At 42.6% G+C, this 26,908-nt stretch overlaps 1 protein-coding gene across 7 annotated transcripts in view; it reads left to right on the top strand.

The window, feature by feature from the left end:
• The window catches only part of LOC141265383 (triple functional domain protein-like), a 1,868,493-nt gene that overhangs the window by 859,037 nt on the left and 982,548 nt on the right, over nt 1–26,908 (top strand). For all 7 annotated transcript variants that reach the window (XM_073678400.1, XM_073678401.1, XM_073678399.1 and 4 more), the window contains one exon: nt 9,886–10,001. In XM_073678400.1, coding sequence (XP_073534501.1) covers nt 9,886–10,001 — 116 coding nt within the window. The remainder of the gene's footprint in view (nt 1–9,885; nt 10,002–26,908) is intronic.

The raw sequence follows: 26,908 nt of genomic DNA, 5'->3' as shown, positions 1-26,908 counted from the left end.
AAATAATAGGACAATGTAATCTTTGAAAGAATATTTGAAAAGGAGATTGTCACTATTCGTAACTCAATTAAAAGATTACTTGGACATAAAAATGTTATAGATAATGAAATAAACAGGGATTGCATAGGAATACATATTAAAGTGAATATTGAGCAAAAATTTATAAAATAAATGAGGTTGCAATAAGGTGTAAAATGCAAATTGATTAAAAATGATAATATATTAAATAGAATATATATAATAAAGTGCATGGTGCCACTGCATGAATAATGTGCAATAATGTGTAAGGGGAGAATAATCCCATAATATACAAGGTGATAGATACAATGAATTTTGTGAAATATATAAATAAATAATATAAATATAATAAGGTGACAAGTGCAACACAGCAGCAAACTATTTATAAATAGCAGCATAAATACCATAATTCCTAAAAACCACATAGGTTCACATATGTGCAATACTGTGCACACTTGTAGTTCATTCCACAAACCCTGAATAATCCCAAAACTGAAATACAAAATAAATTAATTAACAATTTCTATGTTACAAATATTTTACACGAATACAAAGAAAAGACATAATCCATATAGATATATAAATACAAATGTGCCATTAAGTTAAGTCCTAAAAGAATTATTTAAATTACAAATAATGTTAGATAATGAATTAAAAACAAGGGGCCAGGGAAATAAATTATTATACTAATATTGTATATACTAAAGGAATGGTGCAAAACTGCAAACCTCATTTAATCCCATAGGGTGTACTGTATTCAGAGTCCTAATCCATTTGCATTCCTGCTGAGAAAGGCGCTTTGCAATGTTGCCTCCACCTGCATTAGATACAATTTAATCCCTACCTCTTGGCTTAAGCTGATTACTATGATCCTCATCTTTTTCCCCCAAAATATCACGAACATGTGCATATACTCGTGAGCTAAAAGTTAGAGTTATGAGCCCCACGTAAACCTTGGGGCATTGACATCTAGCATAATAAACAGCCTGCATGGAGCAAGTAATGTTATGAGCAATGGTATACGTCTTTGTTCCATTAAAATTTGAAAAACTTGTTGCAGGCTGTATGTTAGAGCAAGCGACACAATTGCCGCATGGTGCACAGCCCCATTTTGGCCATGGAATAGAAGAAGTAAGTCGATTCACAGTAGGTTGGTAATGGCTGGACAAAAGTATATGCTTAAGATTTCGTCCATGTCTAGTCGTGATACTGACATTAGATGAAATGTATTGTTTAACAATTGGGTCAGTATGCAATATTGGCTCTAAAATTTTCCAGAATTTTCCTCATATAAGGCCAGTGGGAGTGATATTGCGTGATAAATCTCACCTTATTATCTGTGGTACATTTAGAGCAAGAGTACAATAGATGTTGACTGTTAGACAGCGTCGCTCGATGGTATGCATGGTTGATATTCTTTCGGCTATATTCACAGACAGCAAATCTCTTCTTCAGTTGAATTATTATTATTATTTATTATTATAGTGCCATTAATTCCATGGTGCTTTGCATGTGAAAAAGGTGTATACATACAAGAACAATTAAAATAATCTTGAACAAAACGTGATGGCGACTTGTACAGGAGGAGCGAGGACCCTGCCCGCGAGAACTCAGTCTACAAGGAATGGGTGAGGATACAGTAGGTGAGGGCAGAGCTGGTCTTGCAGTGGTATGGTGGAGCTAGGGTTACTGCAGGTTGTACGCTTGTCGAAAGAGGTGGGTCTACAGGTTCCTTTTGAAGATTTCCACAGTAGGCGAGAGTCTGATATGTTGGGGTAGAGAGTTCTAGAGTAGGGGGTATGCACGGGAAAAATCTTATATGCGATTTTGGGAAGAAGAGATGAGGGGAGGAGGGAAGGAGATCTTGTGACGATCGGAGGTTCCGTGCAGGTGTGTTATTGGGAGACTAGGTCACATATATATGGAGGAGACAGGATGTGTATGGATTTGTATGCCATGGTTAAGGTTTTGAACTGGAGTCTCTGGGCAGTGGGGAGCCAGTGAAGGGATTGAGAGAGAGGAGAGGAGGGGAATAGCAGAGAGACAGGTGGATTAGTCTGGTGGCAGAGTTTAGGATAGATTGGAGGGGTGCGAGAGTGTTGGAAGGGAGGCCACAGAGCAGGAGGTTGCTGTAGTCGAGGCTGGAGATGATGTGGGCATTCACTAGTGTTTTTGCAGATTCTTGGTTGACAAATGTGCTGATCCGGCAGATATTTTTGAGTTGGAGTCGTCAGGACGTGGAAAGGGCTTGGATATGTGGTTTGAAGGAGAGGTTAGAGTCCAGGGTTACCCCAAGGCAGCGAGCTTGCAGGACTATGGAGAGTGAGAGAGTGAACAGCCATTGACGTTGATAGATAGGTCAGATGGGGGGAATGAATGAGATGGTGGGAAAATGATGAATTCCGTTTTGTCCATGTTAAGTTTTAGAAATCTAGCAGAGAAGAAGGATGAAATAGCGGACAGACATTGTGGGATTCGGGTTAGTAGGGGGGAGATGTCGGGTCCTTAGAGGTAGATCTATGTGTCATCAGCATAGAAGTGATACTGAAAGCCGTGAAGCTCTATGAGCTGTCCAAAGCCAAAGGTGTAGGTGGAGAAGAGGAAGGGTCCTAGGACTGAACTTTGGGGGACAATGACAGATAGGGGGTGAGATGTGGAGGTGGTGTGTGAGTGGGATGCACTGAATGTCCTGTCTGTTAGGTATGAAGAGATCCAAGATAGGGCCAAGTCTGTGATGCCGAGAGATGAGAGAGTCTGTAGTAGGAGGGAATGGTCCACTGTGTCGAAGGCAGATTACAGGTCTAGGAGGAGGAGAACATAGTAGTGTCTCTTGGATTTGGCGGTTGGTAGGTTTTTGGTGACTTTACTCAAGGCAGTTTCAGTAGAATGGTGCAGTCGAAAGCCAGATTGGAGGCGGTCAAAGAGAGAGCGGGAGGAGAGGTGGGTGGACAGTTCAAAGTGGACATGTTGTTCCAGTAGTTTTGAGGCATAGGGAAGAAGTGATATGGGGTGATAGCTAGTCAGAGGATGGGTCAAGGGAGGGCTCTTTGAGAATGGGTGTGATCGAGGCATGTTTGAAGCATGAGGGGAAGACACCAGTTGTTAGTGACAGGTTGGAATGAAGATAGTAGTAAGGTTGGGGATGAGGTGGGACAGGATTGGGTCCAGTTCGCAGGTGGTGAGGTGTGATTTGGAGAGTAAAGAGGAAACCTGATCTTCCGTAATGGTGGAGAAGCTGGTTTTGGAGGAGGAGGATTGAGTAGGTGTGAGGAGGGGTTGGGGGGACTTTAGGCAAAAACTTTGTCTTATGGTGTCAATCTTCTGCTTGAAGAATGAGACAAAGTCTTCGGCTGAGATGAGAGGAGACGGAGGAGGCTCTGGGGGGCGGAGGAGAGAATTGAAGGTGTTGAATAGTTGTTTAGAGTTGTGAGACAGGGAGAATATGAAAGAGGAGAAGTATGTTTGTTTTGCTGTAGTGAGTGTGGAAAAGAAGGTAGGGAGGGACTGTTTGAATGCGATGAAGTGCTCATTGGAGTGGGACATTTTCCATCTGCACTCAGCAACCCTGGAGGCCCGTCGCAGTTCCTTGGTTAGGCTGGTGTGCCAGGGTTGCCTGTTGATTGTGTGAGCTTTAGTATGTGTGAGGGGGCAACCAAATTGAGAGCTTCAATTGTTGTGGTGTTGTATAATGTGGCAGCAACATCTGCGTCATTAAAGAAACTGTTGTATTGCTTGCAACCGTCTCTTAAGTGGTTGCAAAGGTTACAATATACTGAACTCATTCATTGACTGTATTGTTAATGTACCCTGTAGTCATAATGTCACTGTTGCAGCCTTCACAAAGAAATTGTAGCAGTGGTGAACTGTTGGCCCGAGACCCAGGAAGGTCAGAACCTGCTATGTTTGTTATTTTATATGCGTACAAGTGTTTGTGGTCATGTCTTTTGAAAGTGGAAAACTTTTCTAAAAAATAGGTAGAAACAGACACACAAACTTCATTTTTGTTAAAATCTACATCCAAATAAATCTGCTTCTTGATCAGTGATCCATCAAATTCTGCAAACTTTGTAATAGGATGAGCTACAATGCTTTTTGGCCTTTTTATACAGTGGTGATGCAGTTTTGAAGTTCCTTGCCTCTGGGATGTACAGTTAGGTCCATATATAAACTGCTCAAAAAATAAAGGGAACACTTAAACAACAGAATATAACTCCAAGTAAATCAAACTTCTGTGAAATCAAACTGTCCACTCAGGAAGCAACACTGATTGACAATCATTTTCACATGCTGTTGTGCAAATGGAATAGACAATAGATGGAAATTATTGGCAATTATCAAGACACCCTCAATAAAGGAGTGGTTCTGCAGGTGGGAACCACAGACCAGATCTCAGTACCAATGCTTTATGGCTGATGTTTTGGTCACTTTTGAATGTTGGTTGTGCTCTCACACTCATCGTAGCATGACACGGACTCTACAACCCACAGAAGTTGCTCAGATAGTGCTGCTCATCCAGGAGGGCACATCAATGCGAACTGTGGCAAGAAGGTTTGCTGTATCTGTGAGCGTAGTGTCCAGAGGCTGGAGGCGCTACCAGGAGACAGGCCAGTACACCAGGAGACGTGGAGGGGGCCGTAGGAGGGCAACAACCCAGCAGCAGGACCGCTACCTCCGCCTTTGTGCAAGGAGTAACAGGAGGAGCACTGCCAGAGCCCTGCAAAATGACCTCCAGCAGGCCACAAATGTGCATGTGTCTGCACAGACGGTTAGAAACCGACTCCATGAGGGTGGTATGAGGGCCCGACATCCACAGATGGGGGTTGTGCTCACAGCCCAACACTGTGCAGAACACCAGGATTGGCAAAGTCGCCACTGGCGCCCTGTGCTCTTCACAGATGAAAGCAGGATCACACTGAGCACATGTGACAGACGTGACAGAGTCTGGAGACGCAGTGGAGAGTGATCTGCTGCCTGCAACATCCTTCAGCATGACTGGTTTGGCAGTGGGTCAGTAATGGTGTGGGGTGGCATTTCTTTAGAGGGCCACACAGCCCTCCATGTGCTCGCCAGAGGTAGCCTGACTGCCATTAGGTACCGAGATGACATCCTCAGACCCCTTGTGAGACCATATGCTGGTGCGGTTGGCCCTGGGTTCCTCCTAATGCAGGACAATGCCAAACCTCATGTGGCTGGAGTGTGTCAGCAGTTCCTGCAAGATGAAGGCATTAAAGCTATGGACTGCCTGTTCCGCAGACCTGAATCCGATTGAGTACATCTGGGACATCATGTCTCGCTCCATCCACCAACGTCACGTTGCACCACAGACTGTCCAGGAGTTGGCGGATGCTTTAGTCCAGGTCTGGGAGAAGATACCACAGGAGACCATCCGCAACTTCATCAGGAGCATGCCCAGGCATTGTAGGGAGGTCATACAGGCACGTGGAGGCCACACACAATACTGAGCCTCATTTTGACTTGTTTTAAGGACATTACATCAAAGTTGGATCAGCCTGTATTGTGTTTTTCCACTTTAATTTTGGGGGTGAACCCAAATCCAGGCCTCCATTGGTTAATATATTTGATTTCCATTGATGATTTTTGTGTGATTTTGTTGTCCGCACATTCAACTTTGTACAGAACAAAGTATTCAATGAGAATATTTCATTCATTCAGATCTAGGATGTGTTATTTGAGTGTTCCCTTTATTTTTTTGAGCAGTGTATTTGGACAGAGACAACATTTTTCTAATTTTGGTTCTAGACATTACCACAATGAATTTTAAACAAAACAATTCAGATGCAGTTGAAGTTCAGACTTTCAGCTTTCATTTGAGGGTATCCACATTAAAATTGGATGAAGGTTTTAGGAGTTTCAGCTTGTGCCACCCTGTTCTTAAAGGGACCAAAAGTAATTGGACAAATTAAATAATTGTAAATAAAATGTTCATTTCTAGTACTTGGTTGAAAACCTTTTGTTGGCAATGACTGCCTGAAGTCTTGAACTCATGGACATCACCAGACGCTGTGTTTCCTCCTTTTTGATGCTCTGCCAGGCCTTCACTGCGGTGGTTTTCAGTTGCTGTTTGTTTGTGGGCCTTTTTTGTCTGAAGTTTAGTCTTTAACAAGTGAAATGTATGCTCAATTGGGTTGAGATCAGGTGACTGACTTGGCCATTCAAGAATATTCCACTTCTTTGCTTTAATAAACTCCTGGGTTGCTTTGGCTTTATGTTTTGGGTCATTGTCCATCTGTAGTATGAAACGACGACCAATCAGTTTGGCTGGATCTGAGCACACAGTATGGCTCTGAATACATCAGAAATCATTCGGCTGCTTCTGTCCTGTGTCACTTCATCAATAAACACTAGTGACCCAGTGCCACTGGCAGCCATGCATGCCCAAGCCATCACACTGCCTCCGCCGTGTTTTACAGATGATGTGGTATTCTTTGGATCATGAGCTGTACCACGCCTTCGCCATACTTTTCTCTTTCCATCATTCTGGTAGAGGTTGATCTTGGTTTCATCTGTCCAAAGAATGTTCTTCCAGAACTGTGCTGGCTTTTTAGATGTTTTTTAGCAAAGTCCTGTCTAGCCTTTTTATTCTTGATGCTTATGAGTGGCTTGCACCGTGCAGTGAACCCTCTGTATTTACTTTCATGCAGTCTTCTCTTTATGGTAGATTTGGATATTGATACGCCTACCTCCTGGAGAGTGTTGTTCACTTGGTTGGCTGTTGTGAAGGGGTTTCTCTTCACCATGGAGATTATTCTGCGAACATCCACCACTGTTGTCTTCCGTGGGCGTCCAGGTCTTTTTGCATTGATGAGTTCCCCAGTGCTTTTTTTCTTTCTCAGGATGTACCAAACTGTAGATTTTTGTCACTCATAATATTGTAGCAATTTCTCGGATGGGTTTTTTCTGTTTTTGTATCTTAAGGATGGCTTGTTTCACCTGCATGGAGAGCTCCTTTGACCGCATGTTTACTTCAAAGCAAAACCTTCCAAATGCAAGCACCACACCTCAGATCAACTCCAGGCCTTTTATCTTCTTAATTGAGAATGACATAATGAAGGGATTGCCCACACCTGTCCATGAAATAGCCTTGGAGTCAATTGTCCAATTACTTTTGGTCCCTTTAAAAACAGGGTGGCACATGTTAAGGAGCTGAAACTCCTAAACCCTTCATTCAATTTTAATGTGGATACCCTCAAATGAAAGCTGAAAGTCTGAACTTCAACTGCATCTGAATTATTTTGTTTAAAATTCATTATGGTAATGTCTAGAACCAAAATTAGAAAAATGTTGTCTCTGTCCAAATGTATATGAACCTAACTGTACCAGTCATAAATAGGTTCTTATTGGGAGTGACAGCATTGGGGAGTGAGCATGTGAAAATCGAGGTCCAATTCAGTAGGCTTATATAAACATGCAAGTCCTCCATCAAGAGAAAAACCTCCTGATTTGATTAACCCCTTAAGGGCTGACTTAAATACCAAGCCAAATTTTATAATTCTGACCACTGTGACTTTGAGTTAATAACTCTGGAACACTTCAACGGATCCCACTGATTCCGAGATTGTTTTTTCGTGACATATTTTACTTCATGATAGTTGTAACATTTCTTAAATATGACTTTCGTTTATTTGTGAAAAAAAAGAAATTTGACAAATTTAGCAATTTTCAAACTTAGAAGTCTTATACCCTTAAATCAGTAAGATGTGTCACACAAAATAGTTAATAAATAACATTTCCCACATGTCTACTTTACATCATCACAAGTTTGGAACCAAAAAATTTTTTTGTTAGGATGTTATAAGTTGACCAGCGATTTCTAAGTTTTCCAACAAAATTCACAAAACCATTTTTTTAGGGACCACATCACATTTGAAGCGACTTTAAGGGGTCTACATGACAGAAAATACCCAAAAGTGACGCCGTTCTTAGAACTGCACCCCTCAAGGTGCTCAAAACCACATTCAAGAAGGGAAGGAGCGCCATTTGACTTTTTGAATGTAAAATTTGCTTGAATGATTAGTGGACCCCATGTTGCATTTGTGGAGCCCCTGATGTGTCTAAACAGTGGAAACCCCCCACAAGTTACACCATTTTTCAAACTAGACCCCTCATTGAACTTATCTAGATGTGTGGTGAGCACCTTGAACCCCCAGGTTTTTCACAGAAGTTCATAACATTGAGCCGTAAAAATAAAATTTTCACATTTTTTTGCAACAAAAATGTTTTTCAGCCTCCAATTTTGCATTTTCATAAGTGTAACAACAGAAATTGCACCATAAAATTTGTTAGTCAATTTCTCCTGAGTAAGCCGATACCCCATATGTGGGGGAAATTCACTGTTTGGGCGCACGGCAGGGCTCGGTAAGGAGGGAGCGCCATTTCACTTTTTTGAATGTAAAATTTGCTTGAATAATTAACTGATGCCATGTCTCGTTTGGGGAGCCTCTGATGCGCCTAAACAGTGGACTCCCCACCAGTGACCCCATTTTGGAAACTAGACCCCTCGAGGATTTTATCAAGGAGTATAGTGAACATTTTGAACCCAGAGGTACAACACAAAATTTGATATCATTAGGTCATCATATTGAATAAGTTGTCACTAGTCTTGAGCGCAAGTGCTCGGGAACTCTGGTATGCATCAAGTATCGCGGGTGCTTTAGTGACATGCTCGAGTCCCTACCCCACATGTTTCCCTGTTGTTAGACTCCCAAAAAAAAACATGCGGGGATCGTTCATGTATGGCAGGCAAACCCTGCATGTTTTTTTTTTTGCCTGTGTAACAACCATGAAACATGCGGGACGAGGACTCGAGCATGTCACTTGAGCACCGAGATACTTTGTGCATACCCGAGCACCCAATGCAAACTAAAGTAGCAAGCAGTTGCATTCAAGACTAATGACAACTCATTCAATAATAAGTCGCCATATCGTCATCGATTTTTTCTTTACTTTTGAAAAAATCCCAACCCTAACCCTAGCACAACCCTAACTTTAATCCTTGGCTAACCTAACCCTAACCCTAACCCTGACAAAAAATATTTATTTTTTATTTTATAATTTTTATTTACCGAAGGGGAGGACAAGAGGGGGTTTGCTTTATTTTTTTTATTTTGATCACTGTGATTTGGTTTATCACACTGATCAAAATGAACTAAGCATGTGCCCTCCATTTTATTTTTACCGGAAGATGCCGAGGGATCATCAGGGGGAGATTAGAAGACAGAGCAGGTATCGGGGGGTTCGGGGAGCTACATTTCTCCCTCCTCTGAAATGTATATCATGTCAGTGGAGATAGAAATTATTGCAAACCGAGGACAGACATTTTTTTTTTTGTGATCGCCGCTATTCACTGAATAGCGACGATCACGTGATAGGGGACCGGAAAAACCGGCCCTGATAATATTCTCCAGGGTCTCAGCTGAGACCCCGGAGAATTTCTGACTCAGGAGTGCACTACAGCCTTATCCCTCAGTGTCGCATTTTCACTTCGCTGAGGAATAAGTACCCTTAACTGCTGCCGTGAAAATGCGTTACGGCGATCGTTAAGTGGTTAAGGAGGCATGGGAAGTATGTATAACAAATGTGTGTGTTTTCAGCAGAATTAATATATACTTCCATTTTCTTTGATACAAAAATTAAAGCTCAAAAGTACTGTTCAGTACTAATGTATACACTTTAACCAAATTTCATGTGATAAAAGTTGTGCCTTTCCATGTTGGAATGATGTCAATATTTACATTCATCAATATAGCTAGAGAACAGACTGTAAATATTTGTTTTCTGAATTTCTGCTTGCTGTATTGGACAATACATTATTGTCAATGTCTTAATTTTACCTTTTTTACTTTTTAGATATATTAAATGAATTGTTTCAAAGAGAAAATAGAGTCCTACATTATTGGACGCTGAGGAAAAGACGACTTGACCATTGTCAACAATATGTGGTATTTGAAAGAAGTGCAAAACAGGTTTGTTTTGTTCAGTCCTATTGCACATTATGCTTATGAAGAATATCAATTTTGTTTACTGTGTGTATATTAGGGTGACAGTCAAAAAATGTTTGTGTAAATTTTTAGGTCTTATCCCAGGGAATAATTCCCTTTGGTGTGATTGCACAAAGTTTCGTAACATTGCAACATTGTTTACTGGTAGCTCAATCATCACAAAACTAACAATTATTTGTAATAAATGTCTTGCAGCAAAGTAAATTTTCCAATTTACAGTAGTCACGGTTTCACTTATTTTTAACAAAACACGCTTTATTTGGTTCAGGATAGTCTTGGCGATGCTTATCTACATATTGGAGTATAAGCTGTTTCTGGTCTTCTTGAGTACTCAGAAATGAATTGAATGTTCACATGAGTGCAATGGAGTGTTCGGCGGCATCATTCATGATTGTCAATCCGACGACTTTTGAGGATGTAACTTGCATTAGTGTGCAACAGACAAGGATCTTGATGACGAAAATCTTGATTTATTTCCAGTGCAACGAACATTTTTTTTTTTTTTGTGTTAGACGACATGAAGTGATGACGCTTCTTGTGTGACACAGGGTATTTGGCAATCTGCACGTGAGTTGAACAGACATTGTTGTTTTCCTTCTGCAGAGCCAGTACCATCTCAACCTTTTCTGCATTTGGAACCTCACTGTCAAAAAAAGCCAGACCCACCATAATCTCACTCAAGGTAACACAGGTACCGAAATCTATGTAGACAGCATTCACTCCAGGGTGATAGTAAAAAGATTTTTGATTTTATTTCACCATGAGTGTTTCGACTCCTGTGAGTCTTTTTCAAGTGTAGTGAGCGAGTGCTACCAGCTACACTATTTTGGGAGATTGCTGTGGAAAAAAAAACAGCGAGTGTTGCCATCTACACTCTATTGTGAGGTACCACAGGTGTCTGTTAAAAGTTTTTATTGCTGCCTCAGCAACTGGCACATTGATTCCTTTGTATGCTATGAGTCTTGCAGTAATGTCATGTCATTTCACGGCGATGTGGCTGAGATCTGACAGAGGTACCAAGCCTTCAAATATAAGTAGACATTAAAAGTGCAAAATTGAAGGAGATTTTTTAACTCTCTGTCAAAGTTAACCAAAATTGGTGATGAAACATGAAGATAACTTTGGCCATCCATTGGGCCCGATGGTAGGTGCCTGGAGTGTTGATGTGTATGTTGGGGTTTGCTGGAGAACCAAGGAAACAGTAGTTAACAATTCCTTGTAATCATCTATTGGACTGCACTGTGCAAACTGGTTGGTGCAAAATTCAACTAGACACTCCTTAAGTGGACCTTTCTCAGTGAAAACAATGTCATCTTCAATTCAAGCCGAAATCTTGGTTTTATCCAGATGATTCCAGGCAGCCGAAAATCTCTCAAACTACCTTATATTTGGAGCTGTTGATTCTTGCCGCATTTTATCAAACACACTTGCAATAATTAGCTTGTGAATATAGAGCCTACATGGCAAGCAAACTCAGTAGTTCTTTCTGTCGTTTCTGTTGCAAGAGGACTAACACACCAGCCTTTGTGTGAATTTCAGTCAAAAATGTAATTAAACAGTAAAAGACACAATGGGAGTGGTGTAGGCTGCTGCATAAATATTTAGAGTTTTTCCTAAAACAGCGAATAATACTGAATGCTGTCTGTAATCTGTCAAGTTTACTTTGAAACAAGAAATATAAACTAATATTAATCATTTTAACCCCTTTCTGACGAGAGACACATCTATACGTCCCTGTGACCTGGGCCTTAATGACCAGGTACGTATAGATACGGCTCAACGATCGCGGGCACACGGAAGCTGTGCGTGTGCGATCACCGCTGGGTGTCAGCTATTTCTGACAGCTGACACCCGGTACTCAGTGCCAAGAGCTGTACCCGCACCACTCCCAGCACTTTAACCCCCCCTCGCAGCATTTAGCAAGTGAGCAGAGTGACAGAAGCCTCTCTGTTCTTAGATCAGAGACCCAGCGGGTCCCGATCTTTTGCCATGGTGACTTGATGTCGTCTTGACAACAGGCACTAGCAAGGTAGTTAGATCATGCACAGTGCCTATGTATGTGTGTATATACGTATATGTATATACAGTGGGGGAAATATATTTGATCCCTTGCTGTTTTAGTAAGTTCGCCCACTGCAAAGACATGACCAGTCTATAATTTTAAGGGTAGGTTAATTTTAACAGTGAGAGATAGAATGTACAAAAAAAACTAACAAAAAAATCACATTGTATAAATTACCGTATATTCCGGCGTATAAGACGACCTGGTGTATAAGACGACCCCCCTACTTTCCTGTTAAAATATAGAGTTTAGGATATATTCACCGTATAAGACTACCCCTTTTCCAACGCATACCAAACACCGGTAAAAATTTTAAAAAAACAGATTTGAATTTAACATGGTCCTTTTTTAATTTAAATTCTTATGACATGCAGGTATATAGCAGGAAAACTGTCACTCATAAACATAAGGCATACAACAACAACAACATTACTATCATCCATTTTACTGTAAATGTTACCATACTGTACTTTAAGTTTTTTTTAAGCTGTCAACCAAACAAGAACTGATAATGATGGGAGAAAGATATGGTAAAGCTACAAACAAACTACCAACATCTATCATAACCGTCAGCTACAGTATTTTACAGGTTTCCCTTTCTTTAAAAGCCTTCAAAATCCTCCTGTTCGTCATCTGATATCATAAGTACATCAATGAGATCTTGTGACACATCTGTAAAGCAGTCATCATATGGATCGAATTCGGTATCAGATGGTGTGGTGTCAGATTCAGCTTCATCTTCATCTTGCCACAAGTACGGTAGTTTATATATTACCTGTCCCCGCCGACGCCACCTAAAATAAAGTAAAAAATAAAAAAATACACCTATACTCACCTAGACACCTAATCCCCGAAGCCATCGATCTCCTGTAATAAAATATAAAATAATAAACCACAATCTTATCCTTACCCCTCCGTAGTAGTCCACGAGTGTCCCACGATGATCTCCAGTTTAGAGCAGCCACATAAAATGTGACCGCTCTAAACCGCTGCCGCCGCTCAATGACGCTGCTCCGGTTAGCTGCTTTACGGTTAGACTGCTGTACCGTGAGAAATTCCCACGATACAGCAGTGGCGTAAACGAGGTCCCCGGAGCTGCGCTGACTGAATGCACTCCGGTGACCTCAGTTAGGGCTCACGCTGCCGGGAATGGACGTGTTCCCGGCAGTCTGAGCTTACAGCAGCCATGACAGCTGTCACATCCATCTCCAGATGTGACAGCTGTGCATGGGAGATCAGCGCAGGAACCTGGACAGGTAGCTATTTTTTTTTTTTGTAAACTAAGAATTACGGTAAATAAAATTGTGTGTTTTATTTCAAATAAATTATTTTTTTCTGGGTGTAGTGTGTGTTTTTTATTTTTAACTCTTTGTAGGTTAGTAATGGGGGTGTCTTATAGACGCCCATCATTACTAACCTGGGCTTCATGGCAGCTGGTGCTGACATGAACCCCACCACTATTACCCCCTGCCACCACACCAGGGCAGCGTGGAAGAGCGAGGCTAAGCGCCAGATTTGGCACACAAATAGGATGTGCCAAATCTGGGGCGGCTGAGGGCTGCTGTTTCTAGCCTGGGAGGGGGCCAATATTCATGCCACCCTTCCTGGGCTATTAATATCAGCCCCCAGCTGTCTGCTTAGCCTTTGCTAGCTATTAAAATAGGGGGGACCCCACGTCATTTTTTTGGGGGGTCCCCCATTCTAATAGCTAGTAAAGGCTAGGTATTCAGCTGGGGGCTGATATTAGTAGCCTGGGAAGCTCCGTGGGTATTACCCCCTTCCCAGACTTCAAACATCTGCCCCAGCCGTCTGCTTAACCTCCGCTAGAGACTATAATGATGGGGGATCCCACGCCAATTTTCTTTTTAAAAAATCCTTTATTTTAACACTAAATGACAATTGAGGGGTTAATAAAGATGCAGTCCCTAAATTATTATTTATTTTGTAATTAATTTTTCCCAAAAATGTTGACGTGGGCTTCGCCATATTTTTGTGTCCAGCCAGGTACAGCAGGCAGGAACGGGCTGCCCCCAACCACCAGCTGCCTATTTGTACCTGGCCGGACACAACAATATAGGGAAGCCCTTTTTTTTTAAATTATTTCATGAAATAATTAAAAAAAAAAATACGTGGGGCTTCGCCCTATTTTTGTGCCCAGCCAGGTACAACTAGGCAGCTGGGGGCTGGAATCTGCAGCACAGGGAGGCCCAAGCTTTCTGGGCCCCCCCCCCCGCTGCAAATTGCAGTCCTCAGCCACCCCAGAAAATGGCGCATTCATAGAAGCGCCATCTTCTGGCGCTGTACCCAACTCATCCAGGGCCCTGGTGCGGTGGCTCACTGGGTAATAAAGGGGTTAGGGCCAGCTTGGCATTATCAGCTGGCCCTAAGCCCGAAATTCATGGGGTCACGCCAATATTAGACATGACCGCCATGAATTTCTAGTAAAGTAATTAAAAAAAACACAACACCCAGAATAAAGTCCTTTAATTGAAATAAACACACAATTTTTTAATGTTCTAAATTAAACCATACTTACCATCACGCCCATTCCAGCTGAAGCCAACGATCTCCTGCAATAAAAGTAAAATAATAAAGCAACCTCATCCTTACCTCTCCATGGTTCCCAGGACCGGTCCAGCTCTGCTACATTCACATGACAGGCTGCACCGCAGCAGAACGCTGCCGTTCAGCTTGCCATGCCGCAGACACTGAGAAGCGCAGGCGTGCTTGTGCTCCTCAGTGTCTGACTGTGACGGCATCCAGATGAGCCGACAATGAACTCAGCTCACCTCATGCACGTCACTGACAGCGTGGGAAAATTCTCCTGCTCCCCGCATGCGCAGTAGAAGTTTCCCACGCTGTCAGTGATGGACGTCCAGGAGGTGAGCTGAGTTCATTGTCGGCTCATCTGGATGCCGTCACAGCCAGACACTGAGGAGCACAAGCACGCCTGCGCTTCTCAGTGTCTGCGGCATGGCAAGCTGGACGGCAGTGTTCTGCTGCGGTGCAGCTTGTCATCTCGATGTAGCAGAGCTGGACCCATCCTGGGAGCCATGGAGAGGTAAGGATGAGGTTGCTTTATTATTTTACTTTTATTGCAGGAGATCGTTGGCTTCAGCTGGAATGGGCGTGATGGTACCGTAAGTATGGTTTAATTTAGAACATTAAACAATTGTGTGTTTATTTCAATTAAAGGACTTTATTCTGGGTGTTTGTGTTTTTTTTTAACTTTGACTATGGGGTTAGTAATGGGGGTGTCTTATAGGCGCCTCTCCATTACTAACCTGGGCTTGATGTCAGCTGGCATTATAAGCTGACATCAACCCCAGCCCTATTACCCCACTGCCACCGCTACAGGGCAGTGGGAAGAGCGAGGCTAAGTGCCAGAATTGGCGCATCCTATAGATGCGCCATTTCTGGGGCGGCTGACGGCTGGTGTTTCTAGCCTGGGAGGGGGCCAATATTCATGGCACCCTTCCTGGGCTACTAATATCAGCCTCCAGCTGTCTGCCTAGCCTTTGCTAGCTATTAAAATAGGGGGGACCCCACGTCATTTTTTTGGGATCCCCCAATTTAATAGCTAGTAAAGGCTAGGTATTCATCTGGGGGCTGATATTAGTAGCCTGGGAAGCTCCGTGGGTATTACCCCCTTCCCAGGCTTCAAACATCTGCCCCAGCCGTCTGCTTAACCTCCGCTAGAGACTAAAATTACGGGGAACCCCACGCCAATTTTTTTTTTAATAAATCCTTTATTTTAACACTAGATGACAAGTACAGTAAGCAACACTATCACTGCACTTATTATATTTGTGACTGACATGTTTCTATCTATCTAATCTATGTGTGATGCTCTATTCTTTCTATTCTAAATTGTCGGGTGCCGGCTTATGCCGCTGCTGAATTGCCGGCTTTTCATATATTGTCACAGAAGCGATGCGAACTTCCCAGCTCCGGACACAGCGCAGCGCTTCTGTGACAAGTGAAAGCTGTCGGCACAGAAGCCCTGTGCTGTGTCCGGAGCTGGGAAGACACTGCGATGTGTCAGAAAAGTTCGCTAGGTTCTGTCTGTCTCCGCTGCTGGGAATACGCAGCGATGTGTCAGTTTCAGCACAGAAGCGCTGACTGTCTGGACCTACCGCCGCCGTATTTTAACTCCCTCCACCTTATATTAACTCCCACATGGCAGGGATACGGCCACGGCAGCTTATTAACACCCCCAGAGTATCCCCGCATGTCAATTTCTGAAAGTTCAAAAACATTACCGGCGTATAAGACGACCCCAGACTAGACAGAAGATTTTTCAGTCTTCAAAAGTCGTCTTATACGCCGGAATATACGGTAGATAATTTGTTTTGCATTTTGCAGTGAGAAATAAGTATTTGATCCCTGGCAAACAACACCTAATACTTGGTGGCAAAACCCTTGTTGGCAAGCACAGTAGTCAGACGTTTTTTGTAGTTGATGATGAGGTTGGCGCACTTGTCAGGAGGAATTTTGGTCCACTCCACTTTGCAGATCATCTCTAAATCAAGATTTTGAGGCTGTCGATTGGCAACTCGGAGCTTCAACTCCCTCCATAAGCTTTCTATGGGATTAAGGTCTGGAGTCTGGCTAGGCTACTCCATGACGTTACTGTGCTTCTTTTTGAGCCACTCCTTTGTTTCATTGGCTGTATGTTTTGGGTCATTGTCTTGCTGGAAGACCCAGCCACGACCCACCTTCAATACTCTTACTGAGAAAAAGAGGTTTTTGGCCAAAATCTTGCGATACATGACCCCATCCATCTTCCCTTCAGTACGGTTCAGTCGTCATGTCCCCTTTGCAAAAAAGCACCCCTAAAGTATAATGTTTCCCCCACCGTGCTTCACGACTGGGATGATATTTTTAGGGTTGTACTCATCCTCCTTCTTCTTGCAAACACGGTGAGTTGAGTTAATGCCAAAGAGCTCAATTTTTGTCTCAACTGACCACAGCACCTTCTCCCAATAATTCACAGAATCATCCAGGTGTTCATTGGCAATCTTCAGACCGGCCTGCACATGTGCCTTCTTGAGCAGGGGGACCTTGCGAGCACTGCAGGATTTTAAACCTTTAAAGCGTAATGTGTTACCAATGGTTTTCTTGGTGACTGTGGTCCCAGCTGCCTTGAGAACATTAACAAGTTCCCCCCATTTAGTTTTAGGCTGATCTCTCACCTTTCTCATGATCAAGGATACCCCACGAGGTGAGATTTTGCATGGTGCACCAGATCGATGTCGATTGACAGTCATTTTGTATATTTTCCATTTTCTTACTATTGCACCAACAGTTGTCTCCTTCTCACCCAGTGTCTTACTTATGGTTTTATAGCCCATTCCAGCTTTGTGCAGGTCTATGATCTTGTCCTTGACATCCTTTGAAAGCTATTTGGCCTTGCCCATGTTGTAGAGGTTAGAGTCTGACTAATTGAGTCTGTGGACCGGAGCCTTTTATACAGGTGACTATGTAAGACTGCTGTCTTTAATGCAGATAATGAGTTGATTAGGAGCTTCTAACTGGTCTGTAGGAGCCAGAACTCATAATGGTTTGTAGGGGATCAAATACTTATTTCTCACTGCAAAATGCAAATTTTGTTATCTATAAACAGCAAGGAATCAAATAATTATATCCACCACTGTGTGTATATATATATATATATATATATATATATATATATATATATATATATATATATATACATATATACACACCACGGTCATTTTTGAAAGTATAAGCATTGGCAGGTTATTACAAACTGAAATCAAACAGTTTTCAACTCAAAACTTTATTCTAGGTGATGTTACATTTGCACATAGGACCCCTTGTTCGAAAGGAGCTTCTGAACTCTCTCATCCATTGAATTTGTCAGGTTTTGGATGGTTTCTGCTTTAATTGTTTTGCATGAGGACAGAATACCCTCCCAGAGCTGTTGCTTAGATGTGAACTGCCTCCCGCCATCATAGGATGATTCTCCAGAGGTTCTCAATGGGATTGAGGTCAGGGGAGCATGGGTGCCACACCATAAGTTTGTTCCCTTTTATGCCCATAGCAGCCAGAGATGCAGATGTGTTATGTGCAGCATGAGACGGGGCATTACCATGCATGAAATGATCTCGATGGTCCAGATGGATGAGGTGGAGGATGGCTGGTTGATGGACACCCCATGCAAACACGGTTACGGCGCTAACAAGGAGGAGGTGGAGTAATGTTTTGGGCTGGAATAATGGGGAGAGAGATTGTCGACCCTTTTAGGATCCCTGAAGGGGTAAAGATGAACTCCATAATGTATGTTGAGTTTCTCAAACAGCACTTCCTTCCATGGTTCAAGAAGAAGAACCATGCATTCCGCAGCAAGATCATTTTCATGCTTGATAATGCCCCGTCTCATGCTGCACATAACACATCTGCATCTCTGGCTGCTATGGGCATAAAAGGGGACAAACTTATGGTGTGGCACCCATGCTCCCCTGACCTCAACCCCATTGAGAACCTCTGGAGCATCATCAAAAGGAGTGTCTATGATGGCGGGAGGCAGTTCACATCTAAGCAACAGGTCTGGGAGGGTATTCTGTCCTCATGCAAAACCTGACAAATTCAATGGACAAGAGAGTTCAGAAGCACCTTTCGAACAAGGGTGTGCAAATGTAACATCACCTAGAATAAAATTTTGAGTTGAAAACGGTTTGAATTCAGTTTGTAATAACCTGCTAATGCTTATAATTTCAAAAATGAACATTTTTTTGTTCTTTATTAAAATGAAAAGGTTGAAAACTCTGCTGTGCATAATAATTTGGAACATGCATTTTGAGTGCAGTTTGAGTTTTTTATTTTTTAAAAAATATACTGTTATCATAGGCAGTTTGTACAAAAACCTTTCAATTGTACTCTAATAGTTATTTGACTGGAAAATTACAATGACTGCAATTCATATAGGTAATTTGGGAAAATCTGAGAAAATATTATTTGCATATTTATTTGGAACACAGTGTGTGTATATATATGTGTGTATGTATATATATATATATATATATATATATATATATATATATATATATATATATATATATATATATATATATATATACAGTGCAGGCCAAAAGTATTGGCACCCCTGCAATTCTGTCAGATAATACTCAGTTTCTTCCTGAAAATGATTGCAATCACAAATTCTTTGGTATTATTATCTTCATTTAATTTGCTTGCAAGGAAAAAACACAAAAGAGAATGAAGCAAAAATCAAATCATTGATCATTTCACACAAAACTCCAAAAATGGGCCAGACAAAAGTATTGGCACCCTCAGCCTAATACTTGGTTGCACAACCTTTAGCCAAAATAACTGCGAACAACCGCTTCCGGTAACCATCAATGAGTTTCTTACAATGCTCTGCTGTAATTGTAGACCATTCTTCTTTGACAAACTGCTCCAGGTCCCTGATATTTGAAGGGTACCTTCTACAAACTGCCATTTTGAGATCTCTCCACAGGTGTTCTATGGGATTCAGGTCTGGACTCATTGCTGGCCACCATAGAAGTCTCCTGTGCTTTCTCTCAAACCATTTTATATTGCTTTTGGAAGTGTGTTTTGGGTCATTGTCCTGCTGGAAGACCCATGACTTCTGAGGGAGACCCAGCTTTCTCACACTGGACCCTACATTATGCTGCAAAATGTGTTGGTAGTCTTCAGACTTCATAATGCCATGCACAAGGTCAAGCAGTCCAGTGCCAGAGGCAGCAAAGCAACCCCAAAACATGAGGGAACCTCCGCCATGTTTGACTGTAGGGACCGTGTTCTTTTCTTTGAATGCCTCTTTTTTTTTCCTGTACACTCTATGTTGATGCTTTTTCCCAAAAAGCTCTACTTTTGTCTCATCTGCAAGAGAACATTCTTCCAAAACGTTTTAGGCTTTCTCAAGTAAGTTTTGGCAAACTACAGCCTGGCTTTTTTATGTCTCGGGGTAAGAAGTGGGGTCTGCCTGGGTATCCTACCATACAGTCCCTTTTCATTCAGACACCGACGGATAGTACGGGTTGACACTGTTGTACCCTCGGACTGCAAGGCAGCTTGAACTTGTTTGGATGTTAGTCGAGGTTCTTTATCCACCATCCGCACAATCTTGCGTTGAAATCTCTCGGCAATTTTTCTTTTCCGTCCACATCTAGGGAGGTTAGCCACAGTGCCATGAGCTTTAAACTTCTTGATGACACTGCGCACAGAAGACACAGGAACATTCAGGTCTTTGGAGATGGACTTGTAGCCTTGAGATTGCTCATGCTTCCTCACAATTTGGTTTCTCAAGTCCTCAGACAGTTCTTTGGTCTTCTTTCTTTTCTCCATGCTCAATGTGGTACACACAAGGACACAGGATACAGGACAGAGGTGGAGTCAACTTTAATCCATGTTAACTGGCTGCAAGTGTGATTTAGTTATTGCCAACACCTGTTAGGTGCCACAGGTAAGTTACAGGTGCTGTTAATTACACGAATTGGAGAAGCATCACATGATTTTTCAAAGGGTGCCAATACTTTTGTCCACCCCCTTTTTTAGGTTTGGTGTGGAATTATATCCAATTTGGCTTTAGGACAATTCTTTTTGTGTTTTTTTCATTGAAGACTAATTAAATGAAGATAATAATACCAAAGAATTTGTGATTGCAATCATTTTCAGGAAGAAACTGAGTATTATCTGACAGAATTGCAGGGGTGCCAATATATATATATATATATATATATATATATATATATATATATATATATATATATATATATATATATATATATATATATATATTTATTTACACTGTGTATATATATATATGTGTATATATACATATACTATGTATATGTGTATATATAGTACAGACCGAAAGTTTGGACACACCTTCTCATTTAAATATTTTTCTGCCTTTTCATGACTTTGAAAATTGTACATTCACACTGAAGGCATCGAAACTATGAATTAACACATGTGGAATTATACACTGAACAAAAAAGTGTGAAACAACTGAAAATATGTCTTATAATCTAGGTTCTTCAAAGTAGCTACCTTTTTCTTTGCTGACTTCTTTGCACACTTCTGGCATTCTCTTGATGAGCTTCAAGAGGTAGTCACCGGAAATGGTCTTCCAACAATCTTGAAGAAGTTCCCAGAGATGCTTAGCACTTGTTGGCCCTTTTGCCTTCACTCTGCAGTCCAGCTCACCCCAAACCATCTCAATTGGGTTCAGGTCTGGTGACTGTGGAGGCCAGGTCATCTGGCGTAGCACCCCATCACTCTCCTTCTTGGTCAAATAGCCCTTACACCGCCTGGAGGTGTGTTTGGGGTCATTGTCCTGTTGAAAAATAAATGATGGTCCAACTAAACGCAAACCGGATGGAATAGCATGCCGCTGCAAGATGCTGTGGTAGCCATGCTGGTTCAGTATGCCTTCAATTTTGAATAAATCCCCAACAGTGTCACCAGCAAAGCACCTCCACACCATCACACCTCCTCCTCCATGCTGCACGGTGGGAACCAGACATGTAGAGTCCATCTGTTCACCTTTTCTGCGTTGCACAAAGACACGGTGGTGGGAACCAAAGATCTCACATTTGGACTCATCAGACCAATGCACAGATTTCCACTGGTCTAATGTCCATTCCTTGTGTCCTTTAGCCCAAACAATTGTCTTCTGCTTGTTGCCTGTCCGTAGCAGTAGTTTCCTAGCAGCTATTTTACCATGAAGGCCTGCTGCACAAAGTCTCCTCTTAACAGTTGTTGTAGAGGTGTATCTGCTGCTAGAACTCTGTGTGGCATTGACCTGGTCTCTAATCTGAGCTGTTGTTAACCTGCGATTTCTGAGGCTGGTGACTCGGATAAACTTATCCTCAGAAGCAGAGGTGACTCTTGGTCTTCCTTTCCTGGGGCAGTCCTCATGTGAGCCAGTTTCTTTGTAGCGCTTAATGGTTTTTGCAACTGCACTTGGGGACACTTTTAAAGATTGCCCAATTTTTCGGCCTTACTGACCTTCATTTCTTAAAGTAATGATGGCCACTCATTTTTATTTACTTAGAATTTGTATTATGGCAAGAAAAAAGCAGCTAACAGTGTATTCAGTAGGACTATCAGCTGTGTATCCACCAGACTTCTGCACAACACAAATGATGGTCCCAACCCCATTTATAAGGCAAGAAATCCCACTTATTAAACCTGACAGGGCACACCTGTGAAGTGAAAACCATTTCCGGTGACTACCTCTTGAAGCTCATCAAGAGAATGCCAAGAGTGTGCAAAGCAGTCATCAAAGCAAAAGGTGGCTACTTTGAAGAACCTAGAATATAAGACATATTTTCAGTTGTTTCACACTTTTTTGTTAACTATATAATTCCACATGTGTTAATTCATAGTTTTGATTCCTTCAGTGTGAATGTTCAATTTTCATAGTTATGAAAATACAGAAAAATCTTTAAATGAGAAGGTGTGTCCAAACTTTTGGTCTGTACTGTGTGTGGGTATATTTTTATATATATATATATATATATATATATATATATATATATATATATATATATATATACATACAGTACAGACCAAAAGTTTGGACACATCTATGATGACCCTGACCGAGTCGCCTTGGCCGAGTCTAAGCTTTGTCGCTTTCAGCAGGGGATTCGGTCAGTGGAAACGTACAGTTCGGAATTCCGTTGATGGGCATCGGATTCCAAATGGAATGACTCAGCCCTTAAAAGTCAATTTTCTGAGGGTCTAACGGAAAGGTTGAAAGATGCCTTGGCTGTACATGATACCCCTCAGTCCTTGGAGATTGCCATGTCTTTGGCCATACGTCTGGATAGGCGCCTTCGGGATAGACAGGTGTGACCTCTTTCTCCAGAGCCTTCTTATCGGGGTTGTGTATCTTTGCCAAGGGAGCGGTCCGGGGGTGAACCAGTACTGGGGGAGGTGGAGGAACCTAGGCAGTTAGGGTGTGTCTCTACATCATACATCTCCGCAGAGATTCACAAAAAAAAAAAAAGGCGTATGTTTTTTTTTGTGGGAAAAAGGTACTCTTTGTTGGGACCTGTCCTTCAATTCCTAAACAAAAATAGACTCGATTAACTCTCAGTAGTCTGGAGTTGGATAAACAAGGGCCGCATTTGTGGCCAAACTGCAGTTCCCGCTTTGTCCTGACTGCAGAGGTGGTATTAGAGAGTAAAATCGAAAAAATTTCTGTGTTTGTTGACAGTGGAGCTGGGGTCAGCATGGTTGATGCTAGGTTTGTGAAAACTCATGGTCTCGCTTGCTTTTCTTTAGCTGAACCTATTTCCATCTTGCCATTGACTCGGCGCCACTTGCACAGAAAGTACTCTGATTGTACATAATGTGAAACTGAGGGTGGGGTCAGTTCATTGTTAAATCATTCCTTGCTATGTTTTGGAGAATTTCCCTACTCCGATTGTTTTAGGTATCCCCTGGCTTGTTAAACATAATCCATTGGTGGATTGGCAAAACTGGGAGATTATTGAATGGGGAGATTACTGCCATGAGAACTGTCTGAATGTTTCCATTGCTGCTGTCTCTACGGAGATTCTGCTTGCTTTTCTGTCTGTTTTTGAGGACATTTTTTTCTGTGAAGGGGTTTCAGGATTTGCCTCCTTATCATGCTTACGACTTTCCTGTTAACCTGACCCCCAGAGCTAAGCTACCCAAGTCCAGACTGTATAATCTTTCTGGCCCTGAGATACAAACCATGAAGGATTTCATTGCGGAAAGTCTAGAGATGGGACATATTAGACCCTAATCTTCGCCCGTGGCTGCAGGGTTCTTCTTTGTGAAGAAAAAAGATGGCGGTCTACATCCCTGTTTAGATTTCTGGGAATTAAATTACCATCCGTGATCCATGTCCTCTTCCTCTGATTCCTGATTTGTTCAGCCAGGTTGTGGGAGCTAATGTATTCTCCAAATTGGATTTAAGGGGAGCCTACAATCTGGTTAGAATCCGAGAAGGGGACGAATGGAAGACAGCTTTCAGTACCACGGAAGGTCATTTTGAGAGTCTGGTTATGCCTTTTGGCTTGACCAATGCACCTGCCGTATTCTAATATTTCATAAATTATATTTTTCATCCTTGGTGGGGAGGTTGTTGTCATCTATGTGGACCATATTTTGGTTTATTCACCTGATTTTGAGACCCATGGGGGGCATGTTAAGCAGGTGCTCCAGATATTAAAGGATAACAAACTCTATGCCAAACTAAAGAAATGTGTTTTCGCTGTTAGGAGATGCAGGTTTTGGGGTACTTGTTGTCATCTTCAGGTTTTCAGACGGATCCAGAGAAGATCCGTGCAGTAAGAAGGGGTCTGATTTTTCAAAATGGTCGGATGCTTCCCTCCAGGCTTTTTTTTTCCTTAAAGAATCATTTTGCCACTGCACCTATACGCAGTCAACCCGATGTTTCTCAACTCTTTATTGTGGAGGTCGATGCTTCAGATGTCGCGGTTGGGGCTGAGTTGTCTCAGGGTTCGTTGCCTGGTAAATGGCGTCCATGCGCCTTCTTTTCTAAAAAATTGTCTTCAGCTGAGAGAAATTATGACGTGGTTAATAGGGAACTTTTGTCGATCAAATTGGCGTTTGAGGAATGACGACACTGGTTGGAGGGGGCTGTCCATCCTATTACTGTTATTACTGACCATAAGAACCTGTCATATCTCCAGTCAGCTAAACGTCTCCACCCTAGGCAAGCCAGATGGTCCCTGTTTTTTACTAGGTTAAATTTTGTTGTCACTTTTCATCCAGAGGTCAAAAACGTCAAGGCTGATGTTTTGTCCCGAGCTTCCCTGGTGGTGTTGACCTTGAAAACCCTGCCCCGATATTACAGAAATTGGTAGTTATTTCTGCTCTTTTTCCTGAACTTGGAGGGTGAGGTGCTGGAGGCTCAGGGGGACGCCACTGCCTCCTGCCCTTCAGGAAAGTTATTTGTTCCGCCTGATCTGCACCATAAAGTAATCAAGGAACATTATAACTCTGTGTTTGCTGGCCATCCAGGTGGTAAGGCCACCGTGGACCTCTTCTCTCGTCGTTTTCGGTGGCCGGGTTGCATCAGGATGTAATTGAACACGTAGCTGCTTGTAGTATTTGCGCTCGTTCTAGGCTTTCGCACACCCGTCCATCTTGTACTCTTCTTCCGCTACCTATCCCTAGCAAGCCATGGACACACTTGTCCATGGATTTTATTACTGGCCTACCGGTTTCTGCAGGCAAAATGGTGGTTTTGGTAGTAGTAGATAGGTTCAGTAAAATGGTTCACTTCGTCTCTTTACCTGCACTTCCCAATGCTAAGACACTTGCTCAGGTGTTCATAAATGATTTTGTGAAGCCTCACGGGGTTCCCTCCGATGTGGTGTCTGATTGGGGACCCAGTTTGTTTCCAAGTCCTAGAAGGCATTCTGTTCTCGTCTGGGGGTGCATCTGTCCTTTTCCTGTCTTCCACCGTCAGTAGAATGGTCAGACCGAGTGGGTCAATCAGAACTTGGAGACATACCTCAGGTATTTTGTCTCTGAAAATCAGGAGGATTGGGCATCCTACTTAACGCTGGCAGAATTTGCCATAAATTATCATCGTCAAGAATCCACTGGCAGGTCACCGTTTTTCAGTGCATACGATTATCATCCACAGTTTGGTACTTTCAGTGGGGGAGGAGCTTCAGGAGTTCCTGAAGAGGAACGGTTTGCTTCTTCGCTCTCGGTGTGGTTGGGTGTTCTGTGTAATTTGAAGACCATGGGTGACAGGTATTAACATATGGCTGACAGAAAACGCTTGCCAGGTCCGGACCTGAATGTAAATGACTTTGTGTGGTTGTCTACCAGGAATATAAGATTGAAAGTTTCTTCTTGGAACTGGGACGTAGGTTTATTGGTCCTTACAAAATTACTGCCATCATTTACCCAGCAGCGTTTCGTCTTGAACTTCCTCGGGCCCTTAAGGTTCACAATGTGTTCCACAGGTCCTTACTCAAAAGGTATGTAGAACCTCTTGAGCCCTCACCTCTACCACCACCCCCAGTAATTGTTGATGGTAATTTGGAGTTTGAGATTTTGAGGATAGTAGATTCTCGTCTCCAACGTCGTTCTCTGCAATACTTGGTGCACTGGAAAGGCTATGGTCCGGAGGAGAGGAGATGGGTTTCAGCATCAGAGGTGAACGCTCCCAGATTGGTTCACTCTTTTCACACCTCTTTTCCTGACAAACCAGGTCCGGAGTGTCCGGAGGCCACTCGTAGAGGGGGAATACTGTCACGGGTGTGTCAGAGTTGATAGTCACCCTGTTGTGGTTTGCAGGAGATCTCCACGTTTGGCAATGCAGACATCTGCCTACATAGGAGGCTGTGTTTAGGCCCCAGCAACAACCTCCCTTTTAGTCTGGGTGTATATATTCCTGGTATGTATAGGTGGACGATGCCGGTTATACTCATTTCTACTTGTAATTTCACTGAAGCATCATCATGTCCTCTCTGGAGTCTTGAGGCCGTGTGCCCTGTTGGAATTCTTCTAAAGCTGAGTTGTTGTTCCCCTGTGTTGTCTTCCCCTTTTGTCTTTAGAGTGCTAGCGGAGGTTGACTATTGCTCATCTCCTTCCACCCCCAGCTGTAGCCTTATGCCAGGGATAGTAGGGCGAGGCACGTGATCGACGACAGCTGCGGAGGCTGTTTAGGGACATTAGGGGGAGGCAGGGTGACACTAGTCCAGATTAGGAGGTCACCTCTTCCCCCTTTCCCTAGTGTCTGGGCTCCCTTTCAACTCTGTGTTGCACTCACACC

This window comes from Phyllobates terribilis, unplaced genomic scaffold (genome assembly GCF_046119375.1).
Source record: "Phyllobates terribilis strain yellow unplaced genomic scaffold, ASM4611937v1 Scaffold_4__5_contigs__length_816908805, whole genome shotgun sequence".
NCBI lineage: Eukaryota > Metazoa > Chordata > Amphibia > Anura > Dendrobatidae > Phyllobates > Phyllobates terribilis.
Note: the sequence above shows the minus strand (reverse complement) of the source record. Positions and strands in the feature narration are given on the sequence as shown.